This window comes from Neoarius graeffei, chromosome 2, assembly GCF_027579695.1.
Source record: "Neoarius graeffei isolate fNeoGra1 chromosome 2, fNeoGra1.pri, whole genome shotgun sequence".
Classification (NCBI taxonomy): domain Eukaryota; kingdom Metazoa; phylum Chordata; class Actinopteri; order Siluriformes; family Ariidae; genus Neoarius; species Neoarius graeffei.
In genome coordinates, this window is record NC_083570.1 from 127302963 (window position 1) to 127319300 (window position 16338).

Consider the following 16338-nt stretch of genomic DNA (forward strand, 5'->3'; position numbering starts at 1 on the left):
ACAACAAGGGCTACAGGTTGTGCCGAAAGGGAGTACCTGCCACTCGTAAACATCTGGTGCACGGTCACGATTCAGGTCCCTCCAAAGGAACCGCAGCAGTGGTCTGTCAGAGGGGAGCAGCCGTACCTGGTGGAACATGGCACGTATGTCACTGCTGAAGGCGATTGCATGTTGTCAGAAGCGCAGCAGTACAGCCAACAGAGAGGAGCCTAGAGCAGGGCCAGGAAGTAGAAAATCATTCAGGTTAAGGCCTTGGTACTGGAAGGAGCAGTTATAGACCACCCGGTTCTTTCCATTGTGCTGGACTATATGGTGTGGTATATACCATGCCTCCTCGGTGCCTTCAATCTGATGTGGCTCCAGCTTTACAGCATATCCTGTTTCCTCTAGCTTGTGAATCTCTGCTTGGTATGCTGCAGCTTGCTCCGGAGATTTTGCCAACCGGCGCTCGATACCCTTCAGGTGCGGCAGCACAGCCTCTGGTGAGGCATGTAATCGGGGCATGTTCTTAACTCTGAGGAGGGGTGTGGCGTACCGTTTCACACCACAGATATCCACTCTCTCGGTCTGCTCTTGGAGCAGAGTCATGGCTTCTTGATCTTGACGTGACCTAACGACCACCTTCTCGTTGCGATAAGGAATCACGTCTAACTGCCACAGTTTCTCAACACATGAGAACAGATCAGGTGTAGAAGCTGCTGTTGTGAAGAGGCACTGTGGTGCTCCATGACTGAGGTTGATGTCTTGTGCTGGTCCTTGCAACGTCCATCCTAAGCGTGTCCTCACGGCGGCAGGTCCACCTGGAGGGCCTAGTCGTACGGGCTCTATCGGCGTGATAAGGTGAGTGTAGTCAGAGCCAATCAATAACATGGGGTGTACTTGATTCAAGGACTGGAGGGGCAGCCCAGCCAGGTGCTTGTATCTTTGCTGGAGGGTGCTCACAGGATGGGTGTGTTCAGCTAGTCCTAGCTGCTCAGCAGAGAATGCGTTCTGTATCTCATACCTCTTCTTGGGCTCTGAAGCTGGGGATATAGTGAACGATATGGCCGCCCCATGGAGGACCTGTAGCTCCTGTCTGACTGTGCGGAGGGCCAACTTCTCTGGTTTGCCTACAAGGCCTAGTTTCTGTACTGCAGAATGGAGGAGAATCGTCCTCTCCGAACCATCATCTAGGACAGCGTAAGCCTCCATGGATTGGTTCCCGTTCCTAATGATGACTTTACTGATCTTCAGTAGCACCTTACAGTCATATGTGGGGCGGTCGACATACAAAACTTTGTTAACCGTATTTGCGAGGCAGCTCTCTGCTCGGACTTCTGCTGGGGGTTGAGCCTCATGCTCTGCTCTATCGTTAACCTCATGCAGAACAAGCAGATGTCTCCTGTTGCACGTCTTGCAGGGCGCCTTCAGAGTGCATTTAGCAGCTTGGTGGCCACGGCCACAACGCCAACACCGGTTATTGCCCTTTATCCATGACACCTTCTGTTCTTTGCTAAGTTGCTTGAAGTTAGCGCAGCTATTAAGAAAGTGTTTGTCATTGTCACAATATGGACAGTAGGCCTTTCCCTTCTGCTCCTTGGTGGCTTTACTGGCTGAAGGCTCAACTGCCGAGGACGCTACCGATGTACTGGGCTTGGAGGTGGATTCCGTACCCAGGAGAACAGTCGTGGTCTTATTACCGTGGTTGGACTCTCGCTTCTGATCTCTCTTCCTGTTATAGGGCTCTTCATTCTTACCACGGGGCTTCCCGTTGTCATCTTGGATTTCGAGCTCATATTCAAGCCACTCAGCGAAGTCGACCAGGGTAGGGATTTCCACTCTCCTGGGATGGATGTACCTCTTAAAACTGTAGGTAAGGTCATAAGGTAGCTTACTTAGTAGCCTTGACACATGGGAACCACATAGTAGTTCTACATCGCCTCCTCTCCCCAGCTGTTCCAGCATGCCTACTAGGGAGCGTACTTGTAGAGCGAACATGCTGAAGGACTTCACATCACCAGTACGGATACTTGGGCCATCCATCATCTCTGATATCCGCTGTAGGGCCAGTTTGTGTGGTTGCCCATACATCTTGGTGAGAGCCAGCATAGTATCTGTGTATGGGTGCCTGGAGTTAAGATATGAATCTGCCACGAGAAGGGCCTCCTCACATTTGAGGTGGTCAGTGAGGATCTGGTATTTATATCTCTCTGTGGCGTCATCTGGCAGAAGATTCTCCAGTGCCGTCTTCATCCTGGAAAACTGTCTTGAGTCAGGTGAAGTCATGCACGGTATAGTTGCTTTGGGCCCTCTGTATGTGCTCTCACGTGTAGGCGACATATCCATACGACGAGAACGAGAGAAGGGGTAACCGGGTTCTGTGGCGAAAGCGCCATTGCCTCTTGTGCCGTAGTATGTATGTAAGGAATGTGTTTCCCTTCTCTGATCATACCGGTCTCCACCAGTGATGCTAGAACGGAGAGCGTAGCTTTCTCTTGGATGCTGTGAGGATTGGAGAGGGGTGTGGTCACTTGCTACACTGTAGTGGCGGTCGAGATGATGATTGTAGGAATGTTCATACTCAGAACCAGGCGCTTCTGTCCGGCGGGATGTTGGGTGGCTGTACACCTCAGACTTCGGCAGCAGAGACGGTTGTGATAACACTGGGGTAGCATGAGGGCGTGGAGATCTTAGCTCACTCATGAGGTCCTCAAACTGTTGCTGGAGAGTGACATTTTGTTGCCTGACTTCTTGTACGGCAGCAACTAACTCAGACATCGCGTTGTTCTGATTACTCAGAGTGATGTGGGTTTCGTGGGTTTGCTGACGCGTGGTGTGTATCTTAGACAACGGGCGGTTCTTCTCTGTGTCACCCATGTAGTTCTGCATCAGTTCTCTGGCTTGAGGAAGAATGGGATGGTTTACTGGCTCGATTTGGCTTGCTGGTGATGCAGATCTGGAGTTGGGTTGTGACTCAGGATATTCCATCTTCAAACAGCTATCTGCTTTATCCGGCTCGAAGGACCAAAATTGTTGATGGGTATTAATGTAAGCTGGTTTGGATTGTTCAGACGCTGTTGAGAGTCGATCAGGACTCTTAATATGGAGTTCAACATAAAGGGATCCAACTTTCTTTCAAATAAATGTCCTTTAATCTTCCCATACAATTGCAATGTCACTGGTATTTGTATACTGTCTGTTTGTCTGTGGTGGTGTGTGTGTGTGGTCTGCAAGAAACAAATATACAATAAAGAAATAATCAGTAATTATGTTATGGATGTCCACTAAATCACCTTAACTGCATAAACACTGATACAATACATAACTGACTGACTTGGGCTAAATACAGCACTGTAACAAAGGGATTGCATCTATATTAAACATAATACCACTTTATCTTTACTGAAACATAAAGGCACTTCGTCTGTTCTTACTAATTGCCAATGTACATAACAACAACTGGTACAACTTGGTGGATTCACTCGATGAATTATCGTTCAGGCATACGTTACCACATTAAAGATTCAAACCATAACGGCACACCCAAACCGACAATCACTTACACATTCAGCACGAATTGGCGTCGAAATATTTTAACTATTACTCAACTCAACTAGGCAGCATTGCTTACTTTAGAGACGCACACTTCGTGGAGGAACAAACAAAATGATAGAACACAAATTGACTATAAACTTAAAGTCCTAGTTGCATCTTCGAGCCGCGCTGCAGTTTTTGCTCTCTCCTCGCGCTATGAACTAGCACTATTAACTCGCGCTGCCGCTTAGTCCATGCCTTAAAGGTACAGTGTCTTAAAAGGAAAGTGGCCCTTTTTAACACACTCAGACATACATACTCAGACATACACACACACTCAGACATACATAGTCAGACATACACACACACACACACACACACACACACACACTCAGACATACATACTCAGACACACACACACACCACACACACACTCAGACATACATACTCAGACACACACACACACACACTCAGACATACATACTCAGACACACACACACACTCGGACATACATACTCAGACACACGCACACACACACACACTCAGACACACACGCACACTCAGACATACATACTCAGACATACGCACACACTCAGACATACATACTCAGACATACACACACACTCAGACATACATACTCAGACACACACACACACACTCAGACATACATACTCAGACACACACACACACACTCAGACATACACACTCAGACACACACACACACTCAGACACACACGCACACTCAGACATACATACTCAGACATACGCACACACTCAGACATACATACTCAGACATACACACACACTCAGACATACACACTCAGACACACACGCACACTCAGACATACATACTCAGACACACACGCACACTCAGACATACATACTCAGACACACACAAACACTCAGACATACATACTCAGACATACGCACACACTCAGACATACATACTCAGACACACACACACACACACACACACACACTCAGACATAGATACATACATACATACATACATACATACTCAGACACACACACACTCAGACATACATACTCAGACACACACACACACACACACACACACACACACACACACACACACACACACACACACTCAGACGCACGCACACACAGACACACACACACTCAGACATACATACTCAGACACACACGCACACTCAGACACACATACACACACACACTCAGACATATATACTCAGACACACACACACACTCAGACATACATACTCAGACATACACACACACACACACACACACACACACACACACACACACACACACACACTCAGACGCACGCACACACAGACACACACACACTCAGACATACATACTCAGACACACACACACACACACACTCAGACATACACACACACACACACACACACACACACTCAGACGCACGCACACACATACACACACACACTCAGACATATATACTCAGACACACACACACACTCAGACATACATACTCAGACATACACACACACACACACACACACACACACACACTAAGACGCACGCACACACAGACACACACACACTCAGACATACATACTCAGACACACACACACACACACACACACACTCAGACATATATACTCAGACACACACACACTCAGACATACATACTCAGACATACACACACACACACACACACACTCAGACGCACGCACACACAGACACACACGCACACTCAGACATACATACTCAGACACACACGCACACTCAGACATACATACTCAGACACACACACACACTCAGACATACATACTCAGACATACGCACACACTCAGACATACATACTCAGACACACACACACACACACACACACACACACACACACATACATACTCAGACACACACACACACACACACACACACACACACACTCAGACATACATACTCAGACACACCCGCACACACAGACACACACACACACACACACACACAGACATACATACATACATACATACATACATACATACATACATACATACATACTCAGACACACACAAACACTCAGACATACATACTCAGACACACACACACACTCAGACATACACACACACACACACACACACACACACTCAGACGCACGCACACACAGACATACATACTCAGACACACACCCACACTCAGACACACATAGACACACACACACTCAGACATATATACTCAGACACACACACACACTCAGACATACATACTCAGACATACACACACACACACACACACACACACACACACACACACACTCAGACGCACGCACACACAGACACACACACACTCAGACATACATACTCAGACACACACACACACACACACACACTCAGACATACACACACAAACACACACACACTCAGACATACATACACACACACACTCAGACATATATACTCAGACACACACACACACTCAGACATACATACTCAGACACACACACACACTCAGACATACATACTCAGACACACACACACACACACACACACACACACACACACACACACTCAGACGCACGCACACACAGACATACATACTCAGACACACACCCACACTCAGACACACATAGACACACACACACTCAGACATATATACTCAGACACACACACACACTCAGACATACATACTCAGACACACACACACACACACACACACACACACACACACACACACACACACTCAGACGCACGCACACACAGACACACACACACTCAGACATACATACTCAGACACACACACACACACACACTCAGACATACACACACACACACACACACACTCAGACATACATACACACACACACTCAGACATATATACTCAGACACACACACACACTCAGACATACATACTCAGACAAACACACACACACACTCAGACGCACGCACACACAGACACACACACACTCAGACATACATACTCAGACACACACACACACACACTCAGACATATATACTCAGACACACACACACACACACTCAGGCACGCGCTCGCACGCACTCAGCCACGCGCTCGCACACACACAGACACGCTCAGACATACATACTCAGACACATGCACGCACCCACACACACACGCTCACACACACACATGCACACACACACTCAGATGCACACACACACACACACACACACACTCAGGCACGTGCTCGCACACACACAGACACACTCAGACATACATACTCAGACACATGCATGCACACACACACACGCACACACACACACATGCTCAGACACACACATACACACACACACTCAGATGCACACACAAACACACAATGCACTTTATCATGCTGAATATGAAAAAAATTCATAAATTGTACATAGGTTTACCTTTACATGAGAAACCTGCTTTTTATTAATGACTTGAAAGAAAATGATTTGAAGACAAATCCGTAAAATATCACAAATAAAACTGACTGTTCAATTCGGACAAAAGTATTGAGCTCCTATAAAAGGAGGAGTTCATGTGTATCTATGCTACTGTTTAGTCATCATTTTGTAGTTTTAGCTCTTAGTTTTTGGTTGTGTGTGTAGGGATTTATACAGATCCCCAGTGTGACTCTCGGACAGTGAATCACGCTGTTTTGGTGGTTGGATATGGAACTGACGGAGGACAGGATTACTGGCTGGTCAAAAACAGGTTAGACACACACACACACACTTAATTTTGGAAATGTCTTCATGTGAAAAAAAAACTGGATGATTTTGTGGCAGCAGGGGCGTGGCCAAGCAGCAGTCTGTGAATGGAGGGCGGGGTCAGGGAAGGTAAGTGGCTAAGTCATTACACCTGGTGTCAATGTGTGTGTGTGTGTGTGTTTGTTTGTTTGTTGCAGGGATGGAGTATAAAAGGAGGGGGAGAGCAGAGAAGAGTCACCCCTGACCAGAACATGTGTGACTGAGAGAAGCTGAAAAGCTAATGAAAATAAGTAAAATAAAGTGTCTGTGTGAACCCCAACTCTCGCCTGCCGTGCTTCTGTGCTCCACCCACGTCAGGGATTACTACAGTGGTGCCAAAACCCGGGAGCACAGAAGGGAACCACCCCATGGAGTCCTCCCCATTCGAAGAGCTCATCCTTGCCCTCACTACTGCCCAGCAGAACCAGCATCAAGCGCTGATCACCCTCCGGAAGGAGCAGCAGCAGCGCTTCGAAGCCTTGATGCTGGCCCAGCAGGAAGCTCGCCAGGCGTTCTGGCACCTGCTCATGTCAGCAGGGCCATCGGCCACCGCTGCCGCCACCCTTATGAAGATGGGACCGCAGGACGATCCGGAAGCGTCCCTCGCTCTCTTTGAGCAAGCAGCTGAGGCGTGGGGGTGACCGCAGGAGCAGCGCGTGGCGCGCCTTCTCCCGCTCCTGACTGGCGAGGCGCAGCGCAGCAGCTCCCTGCTGACAGCCGACTGGTCTATGCTGACCTAAAGAAAGCCATTCTGCAGCAGCTCGGCCGCTCCCCGGAGCAACATCAGCGCTTCCGGACACTGGCACTGGAAGAGGTCGGCCGGCCGTTTGCATTCGGCTAGCAACTCCGGGACGCCTGCCGGCAGTGGCTGAGGGTGGAAGACCGCGACGCCGACAAGATCATCGATCTGGTGGCACTGGAGCAGTTTATCTCTCAACTTCCAGAAGGAATGGCGGAATGGGTCCAGTGTCACCGCCCGGCATCACTGGAATGAGCCATCGAGCTGGCGGAGGACCATCTGGAGGCAGCTCCGACGGCAGGCAGACAAGGTGTCTCCCCTCGCTTCTCTTTTCCCTCTCTCTCTCCTGTCTCTTGTCCCCCTCTCCACCCTGTTCCCCTGCCACGAAGCCGGCGGCTGGCTCCTCCCCAGCCAGCCCGTCGCACCCGTGGTGTCCTCCCGGGTTTCGGCACCACTGTAGTAATCCCTGACATGGGTAGAGCACAGAAGCACGGCAGGCGAGAGTTGGGGTTCACACAGACACTTTATTTTAATTATTTTCATTAGCTTTTCAGCTTCTCTCAGTCACACATGTTCTGGTCGGGGGCGACTCTTCTCTGCTCTCCCCCTCCTTTTATACTCCATCCCTGCAACAAACAAACACACACACACACATTGACACCAGGTGTAATGACTTAGCCACTTACCTTCCCCGACCCCGCCCTCCATTCACAGACTGCTGCTTGGCCACGCCCCCCTGCCACAGTAATCTAATAGCTCTGTCTGTCTGTCTGTCTGTCTGTCTCTCTCTCAGTTGGGGTACTGCATGGGGAGAGAAGGGTTATATCCGGATGGCGAGAAACAGGAATCAGTGTGGAATTGCCAACTTTGCCATTTTCCCAATTGTCTGAACTCATCCTCCAATTTACTTCTATTTTTCTTGCATCATGCTCTCTTTGATAAACTTCTTTAATTACAGTGAGTTTTGTGTTGTGTCTTCTGCTGGTGAGCTAAGCAGTAGTTTTTTGTTTTGTTTTTTTACAGAAGGAAAAAAGGCCTATTTGTATGTGCACTTGTATTGTGTACTTTTATTGTTTGTCAAGATTAAAACTCACATTTCACCAAAGCATTTATCATTCTCTGATTTTAAAATGATTGTAAGCATTTTGGTTCAATCAATCCGTTTTAAACATGCACCTTAACCAAGCTTTAAAATAAACAATCATTATTATAAATGTATTATTTGTCTTATGACTTATTGATCAACAAACATGAAGGTGTCAGTAACAGCATTGAGAGCACAAGCCTGAAACAGCATCCAAACATGGCTGCTCTGAACTACAACACCCAAGAGTCACGACGCCCTCTGTCACCTGATTACTAATTGCACCTGTCTCTCATTCCCCTGTAATCACCTCCCCTATTTACGCTCAGCTCTCACACACTCACATCGTGAAGTATCGTTTAGTGTCTATTCACCTAACTGTACCGAGCCGTTTATTTTCTGTCTAACTTCCAGTGTTTTGACCTTTGTTTACATTTTTCCCGACCGCGTTTCTCTGTCTTGCTCACATTATCCTGCTTGCCGATCGACCGACCCCAGCCCATTACCTAGACTACGATTCCTGCTTCCTGATTTGGCTCAGTCAGCTGTTTGCTTCTCCCACTCTCCCCTGCGCCTGCCTTCGTAAGTGCCTGCATCCTGCAGGGTTCGTACACATTTTAACCAACAAATTTCCATGACTCTTCCATGAGTTGGCTACAAGTTTCCATGACTACACATAACCTCTAAAATGTCAATGTTTGTATTAATTCTACCTTCCGTAGAAGTCATGCATTATGTTCATTGTGACTGTTATTTGTATAGTAAATACTGCCACATTGTGGACTAAATGTGCAACTGCAAGGTCTGCATAAGCCATGATTTCAGGCACTGGAAATTTTCAACACTGGAGCCTGGGACATAATTTGTCTTTTTACAGCGAAAGAATTATAAAGAATAAATATGCATGCAAATGTGCCATCATTCAACTGTTAGCTAGCTGTCTAGTTTTGCAGATTGGAATGCAGTGCAAGGGCAGCATACTATGTATGAAATTCATTAAACTACACAAAAATTATCACTGTGAAATGACATAAGAATACGCATAATGACAGATTGTAGGATTATACAAAACAAACATTTATTTAAACCACCACTGACATAAGCATGAATCAGCAGCCTCAAATGCACTGTTTCAAACTGTGTAACACTAGTCTGGATTGAAGACGGAAAGACCATTTCAACATACAGAAACAAATACAAGGTAACAGTACATCAATGTGCAAACTTTACATCAAAGTGCATCAACCAATTTGTGAGTGATACTACCCACAATTCACAATTCATTTTTTCATTTCTGCCAACTTTTCATCTATTTGTCTTTCAACTGTCACCAGCAATGCTTTCTTTTCTTTTATCGTACGTCTAAAGCTGTTGGATTTTGAGATGAACGTGAAGTTGCCCGTTTTCTCTGCTTTCTCAGCATATTTGTCTGCTGATGTTTCTAGGGCACAGATATCAGCCTCAATTGTAGCCCTCTTCTTTTTCAAATCATGGAGCTCATCACTGAGGGCCTTCCTCTTGAGATCAACTGCTTGCTTTTCAGGCACTCTTTTCTGCTCATCCAGATAGGCATGATACTTCTGCCTAGCTCCTGCTGCTGATTGCAGCAGTTCTTTTGTGATCTTTACCTTCGTCACCCCCCCCCCAGATTGGACATGGTCAACAATGAGCCTCTGGGCCACCACTGACAATTCCTTCTGATTCTCCACTATTACTTCTTTGTTAATAGAGAATCCCCTCTCTACACTGGCCTGTCCATGTGACAGGACCAGTACAAGTTTCATCACGATCCAGACTGTGGAAAAGGATGGTTTTGTCCCCACTGTCTCAAAGAGAAGGGTGTCCACTTGATCCACTTTGCGGTCAAAATCACGGAAATTGGCCTGACAGCTAGCCTTATCACATACCTCCCTAAACTCCCTGAGGGTATCATCACACACTGCCTCGTCTATGTGTTTACAGTACATTCAACAAGTGTATGTAGCATTCTTGTCCTTTGTCTAACACATTGCTCTTTGGATCTAGCCATGTGTGTGGGGTCAAGACACTGCATGTTTCTCACTAATGTGTACTGCAATGAAGCCTTTTTCAGCAACTTGTCCAGCAGGCTAATCAAGAGTCTCTTTCTGTCCAGTCGCACCTCAAGAGCCTGCCTCTCTGAAACCTTTTTCGAGGATCGGAGTTGTTTCAGGCTGGTGTCTGCGGCAAATCCAATGTCAATTTGTGAAGCATCTTTGTGTAGAGTGATGTCCTGATAAGGCACTTCCAGAAGCTTGAGTGGGGATGATGCCTCCTGCAGGTGTGTGCCCACCACAAATCGTCCCATCAGCCCTGCAAAAGATTTAAAGCAACACAATGTATATTTTAGTTTTATTTTGCATAGCAAATCATATTCAGAAGTCCTTAATAATTAACTCATTTTAGTTAGAAGCCTGGATTATGCCCAGAGAACAGTATACAAGCAGCATCATAGCAGACTGGTGTTTGTGATGAATGAGGAACAGTGTTTGGTGCATTGTCAAAATATATACTCGATCACGCCAATTTTTACCTAGTTGTAAGCTGAAACATATAGGATAGGCTACATAATTCTGTAGGCTTTCACTTGACCATAAAATAGATAAGGAGTGTAAAATGATTGGTTCAATTGCAATATTGTGTTTATATCATAATTGTATTTGTATAGCACAATTCATACAAACATGCAACTCAACGTGCTTTAACAGACTGTAAATAAATAAATATTTATTTAAATAAATCTTACCTTTAATCAGTTTAGTCATATCTTCACAGAGGAAGGGCAGCATAGGCTTGTCTGTTTGATACATGACCAAGAAGGGGTCAAGCTCTCTTGCAATGCTGATGAATATTGCCACTTTGACAGTGAACAGAGGGTCTGCACAACGGCTCTTCACTTCATCAAATGATTTCACTTTTGGATTGGGCAGCTCGCCTTTTCCCACCATGTCAACATATGTGCTGACGTGCGGCCATAGTCGCAATCCTCTCTCTGCAACGTTCACATTCTCGACCCACCGGTGCTTGCAGAATTTCAGCATGTTTGAATCACACCCAGTTGCGGTCACAAAATCCTCGTGTCGGGCTGGACTGTCATGAAAAAGCCAGTACAGGCTTGAAAGTGCGTGTTCAATGTCCCATCCACTGGATTTGCATCCATCCCTGAACGCGTTATGCAGGATGTGCAATCCACACGAGCCAATGTTGATGAGAGACTTGCCCGCATCCATCTCCACTTGCTTCTGCAGGGTTTGGAAGACTCTCCAGTTCATGTTAGGGCCGTCCATTGAGATCTGGACAAGGTTGAGGATTCCGGTCTCGGAAAGCATGAGATTTAATTTTTCAGCAACATCTTTCGCTGTCGAGTGGCCCAAAAATTCTGAGCTAATGTACGTCGTTTTCACCTCAGGCCCGTCCCAAAACCTGACGTGCACATCCATTTGCTTCAACTGCAAATAATGATTCAAACTTTCATCGAACAACATAACTTTGCTCTGAGAGGTGGCTTAACGTCAGACCCTTAAAGTAGGGAGCTAGTCCAAATGTGCAGAGATATGCACACTTGCGTTCATCGCATGCAAATCTTGTGGCTATCTGACTATCGGGAAACATGGCCTGGAACAACTGGGCTGTATCCTCACACGACTTGAAGGAGTAGTGAGCTTTGATTACCTTTAGCGCACAGAATATCTTCGCAGTAAGCGAGTCATTTCTAGTCACAGCACTTGAAAGTGTTCCTTGTCTCAAAGACGAAGTGGCAGTAATGCAGGTAGATGTCGTCGTGGGTGTCGTCGTGTGAGGTTGAAAAAAACTGGTGATTGAGTTTGCTTGGTGGGCAGCGACTACAGCTTGGTGCTTAGTGCCTTTGGCATGGCTAGTAAGAGCTGCTTCTCCCATGTTAGCTATGTCGAATATTTTACTGCACAAGACACATTTGGCTCTTCCAGGGTCCTCTACCCTCTCCAACCACAATTTGTATTTTTTGGCATGAAGTGAGACATTATTAAATGTACATTTCCCTGGCATTGTGTATTTTGTCTCTTGGCATAGTACAAGCCATGCAGGGGCGATTTCTCAGAGACAACAAGGGAAGCCGAACTTCCCCTAAAATTCTCTCCCCAAACTGCGGCGTCTACGACGTTGAATTCTCATTAAAACAATAACTTGCATAACATAATATATGCCCAAGATTGTATTTATGTTCATAACTATCCCTATGTCATCCTATAACTTATTTGAGTGATGTCTGACGAACTTTCAGTTCGCTATGAGAATCACCTTTGCTGCCAGGCTGTAACCTTTCTTATTTCAATGGGCTCTATGGACTGGCAGCCGGGTATCCATTGCAGTCTACGAGACGGCTCTGAACAGCCAATTTCGGCTAGTTGTTATTGGTTAAAATCGACAAAATCGTCACTTCCAGGGAAGCCGGGTATCTCTGGGGGTAAACGGGACATGGGAGGGCCAAGAAGCCAGGCTGATAAAGGAGTATTGGAGGTGGTGTTTGAAATACATGAGGAGGGTGGTCACTGTACTTCGGCGTCGGCAAGGAACACGGTAAACATGATCAGTCAGTCCCTAGCGGATGTTGAGAAAGTGTAGTCGTGTGCCAAACTGTTGTCTGAATTTCTTTTCATATAAACGTTTCTTCTCATTGATGTCTCTGTACATTACTCTGTAAATAAATGTAAATATTACTTGTTGTGCTCCATTAACTTTCATCCATTCTATCAGTTTGATCATTCGTGAATTCACTCGTTTATTTCATTTGTAGTTCAATCAACGTGGTTGTAGGCTAGCTTGAGCCTTATTGGGATCTGCAGTGCTAGCTGCTAACAGCTGGTATCTATCTGCTATAATGGCAAACGTCGTGGACATGCTTTTGTCAAAATGTTTTGACACTCTGCCATATGAGGAGAAAGTGAGAATTAAAGAGCAAGGCAGACCAAAGCCCAAGCTTAATCTCATTCAAAAATCAGCAGGTCATAACAGGTCTTTTCAGGTGTCTTGGTATGAAAATGTGAACTGGTTGACTGGGTCTCCTGTGACTAATAAAATGTACTGTTGGCTATGTCTTTTGATGAAGCCCTCTCAGGGAAATTTAGTTTGGTCAAAAGATGGGTTTGGGGACCTGGTGAATTTCAAAAGGGCTTGCAAAAGGCATGAAATGAGCAATGAGCATGTCACTTCATGTGCAAGACTTAGCTATCTGGGGAGGGTCAGGGTGGAACATGCCATTGATGAAGGTGCTCGTATACAGTGTGCAAGGCATAATGAAATAGTCACTCAAAACAGGGCCTTCCTGAAACGTTTGATAGATGTTACCTCATTGCTTGGCTGTCAGGAACTGTCATTCAGGGGGCACAATGAGAGTCATGAATCAGACAACAAGGAGAATTAGAGAATTTACTGAAACATTAGCAAAATATGACTCTGTCCTAGCCACACGTTTTCAGTCATCAGCTGTGTTTACTGGTATGTCTCACACCATTCAAAATGACCTGATCAATGCACTTGCTGCCACTGTTTCTGACGAGATAACCAGTTAAGTGCAGGCTGCTCCCTTTTTTGCTTGGCAGGTGGATGAGACCACAGACATATCCTGTCATGCCCAAATGTCTGTCATTGTTTGCTATGTGGATAGGGCAGGTGCAATCCAGGAGTGTTTTATTGGATTTTTTGATGTGTCAGAAGGCCGCGATGCTCAGTCTGTGTTTGAGGTTTTGCAGCAGAATATGCATGCTTACAATTTTGAGGAAAAACTTGTGGCACAAACATATGATGGGGCTGCAGTTATGGCATCATCTCTCAATGGCCTGCAAGCCAGAGTCAGGGCAGTAGCTCCTAGTGCCATGTTTGTGCATTGTTATGCACATAAACTGAACTTGGTGTTGTCCCAGGGTGCTAAATGCATACCTCAAGCAAGAGTGGTTTTTTTTGCAACGTTGTCTGGGTTTGCGACATTCTTTGCGAAATCAACTAAAAGAACATCTTTTCTGGAATCTGCAGAATGTTCAAGGCTGCCCCGAAATGCACCTACTAGGTGGAATTTTAGTTCCCGCATAGTGGGCACTGTGCTTGAAAATTATGATGCTTTGATCAGGGTTTTTGACAGCTTAATTGCTGATAAAAGCATGGATGATGATACAGTTGACTGTGCCAAGGGGTATGTGATGAGGATAGAGGACTTTGAGTTTGCCTTCCTGCTGCAGTCCTACTATGACATCTTTTGTGAGACAGATGTTGTGTTTGACATTGTGCAAGCCAAGGCCATGGATGTCCTTTTCTGCAAAAAGAGAGTAGAGGCCCTGCTTTCTTTTGCAGTGGATAAAAGGTCAGAGGAGGCTTTTCAAGCTGTGTATGTCAAAGCTGCAAATATGACAACAGACCCTCGAGATGTGCCCTTGAGAAAGCGCCGCTCCACGTTGTCAGATCCACAGGAGCATTACAGAAATTTGTATATGGCCATCTTTGATAACATAATTGAACAGATTTCTCATCATTTTGCAAACCTGGAAAGTCTGCGCTTCCTTGAACTGGTTAACCCAGGAAGGTTTGATGAAATGAAGCTGGTGTTTCCAGAGGAAGCATTCCAGAATGTTGAGAAAATGTATTTTTTTTTTTAGGGAGACTACGGTCTGAGCTGCAGGTTTGGTACAAAAACACTGACTTGCAGGGCACTCTGGGCAAGCTGAGTGATTCTCTGTTGTTTTTCAAAGACATGGAGCTGGACAGTTCAATGCCCCAGTTATACAAGCTGCTGTCTTTGGTTGCAACTATTAGCGCCACATCAGCTGGAGTAGAGCGTAGCTTCTCTTGTTTAAAAAGAGTGAAGTCTTTCACTCGAAATACAATGGGCCAACACTGTTTAAGTAGTCTTGTTCTGCTGGCCATTGAGAAGAAATTGGTGAAGTCTCTGGAAAGCACAACCAGCTGGTATGACAGGGTCACAGACCATTTTCTGGAAAAGGAGCGGAGGGCAGAATTTGTGTATAAATAGTGTTCATCATATAATGTTCATGAATCTGAAGTGTGTGTATATTGTTCAGTAATGTTAAGAGAATGGTGGGCTCTGTGTTATAGGTTATACCTGGGTATAATATTCAAGGTTCTGTGTGTTGCATAGCCTACCTGGTTATGAATTTCCAGACTGTGTTGCAGAAGATGTTCAAGGATGTGTTGCACAGCTGGGTGTTGTGTTAAAGACTCTGTGTTGCATATCAGGGTATGATGTTCAAGGCTCTTCGTTGAAAAGCCAGTGATTTTTGGATGTTTGATATTTTTGATTAAGGATA

General features: G+C 45.7%; 1 protein-coding gene across 2 annotated transcripts in view; it reads left to right on the plus strand.

The window, feature by feature from the left end:
* Positions 1-9105, plus strand: part of LOC132882278 (procathepsin L-like) — a 64795-nt gene extending 55690 nt beyond the window's left edge. For both annotated transcript variants that reach the window (XM_060915574.1, XM_060915573.1), the window contains exons 7-8: positions 7062-7167; positions 8735-9105. In XM_060915574.1, coding sequence (XP_060771557.1) covers positions 7062-7167; positions 8735-8831 — 203 coding nt within the window. In that variant the 3' untranslated portion in view covers positions 8832-9105. The remainder of the gene's footprint in view (positions 1-7061; positions 7168-8734) is intronic.
* Positions 9106-16338: the final 7233 nt, after the last annotated feature.